Below are 1326 nucleotides of genomic sequence, written 5' to 3'. Positions count from 1 at the left end.
GCAAGTACCGCAGACGATGGAACGTCATTCATTTCATTTACCTAAATGAATATCTCAAAGAAGTGTGAAAGCTCTTTTATTACTTCACCTGTATATAATTTCACCATGATTGCAAATTAGTTTCAGGTCAAAAAAAAAATTAATACTTAATATTAGAAGGTAATTTTAAAGGTCAAGTAAGTGATGATTCTATCTAGGTGACTATTTTTCTTGAATTCTTAATCTCAAAAGCTTTAAGCTAACTTTAAATTTATTTCGTTATCCCCCGTTCTCGAGCTATTTGATTCTGTCCCTTTTTCCAAAATAGAACACTGTGCGCCCGATTTATAAAGTTCGATCTTGCGCGAACTGTGACAGCCTTAATTGTTAAATTTAGTTACGATAATATTTTCTGGTTGTGGTTATAATAACACGAATATATCTACAAACATATCGAGCCCTAACCGCCAAAATAACGTAAGCGACATTTTTTCCAAAATTTTATTTTTGATGCAGAAATGCATCTAGATGCTCTAGGAATATTTCTGCATCAAAAAGAAAATTTTGAAAAAAGTGTCGCTTACGTTATTTTGGCGGTTAGGGCTCGATATATAAATACACATTGTTTTTGTTTATGTTTTTTTTTTTTATTATTGGACAGAGATTTTCAAGTGCTTAAAATATACAAAAAATGAATAGTGCAATTCAACCCATGCGCGTGGTTGTTCTTAATTTGTTAGTGTCGATATTTACACAGGCACATATTGAATAAATATTTTATTAAATCGGGAATGTCCCGTTATGCAATCAATGCTTAGATAACTAAATGGAATAGCCTTTTCTTTTGTACATTCAAGTATAGTAGTTATACAAAATGAAGTATTATCAAATTATAGAAATGTCTCCTTGTCTAATAAATAAGGTGAATATAATTTTGAAATGTTGAAATATGCAACGAAAGATTCAACGCCCAAAAAGACCGTAAAAATAGAGAGACAGAAGCCTGCAATGAGCTAGTGAATCTTTACTGCTTTCTTTCAGCAATTCCAAAAATAAAGTATACACTATTCTACATTTGTGACCTTTCTTATACTATATATATGTATATGTATATATTTAAAAAGACATATTATTTTGCCTCCCTTGCGCTCTTTCGGCTCCCATGCATCGATAGCTTTACCAACTCAAATCCTCTGGCAACCCGCCCGGATACACGCCAGTCAAGCAGGCTGTACAATGTCCGCTCCTTTGCGGATTCGACGCCTTCTTATTCATTTCCACAGCCTTCACCAATCCCTCTACGCTCAAGTATTCCAAACTATCAGCGCCTACATGGCGTGCCAATTG

General features: G+C 33.8%; 1 protein-coding gene across 2 annotated transcripts in view; it reads right to left on the bottom strand.

The window, feature by feature from the left end:
• Positions 1–609: 609 nt before the first annotated feature.
• The window catches only part of LOC118739258 (amidophosphoribosyltransferase), a 13225-nt gene continuing 12508 nt past the window's right edge, over positions 610–1326 (bottom strand). Inside the window, exon 3 of one of the 2 annotated variants that reach the window (XM_036470511.1) lies at positions 610–1307. In XM_036470511.1, coding sequence (XP_036326404.1) covers positions 1156–1307 — 152 coding nt within the window. In that variant the 3' untranslated portion in view covers positions 610–1155. Of the gene's footprint in view, positions 1312–1326 lie in introns of both variants that reach the window. The other variant, XM_036470503.1, reaches the window with a different exon arrangement.

This window comes from Rhagoletis pomonella, unplaced genomic scaffold, assembly GCF_013731165.1.
Source record: "Rhagoletis pomonella isolate Grant_MI unplaced genomic scaffold, Rhpom_1.0 Rhpom_scaffold_00001, whole genome shotgun sequence".
Classification (NCBI taxonomy): Eukaryota; Metazoa; Arthropoda; class Insecta; order Diptera; family Tephritidae; genus Rhagoletis; species Rhagoletis pomonella.
This window is presented reverse-complemented; position numbering and strand designations above follow the sequence as displayed.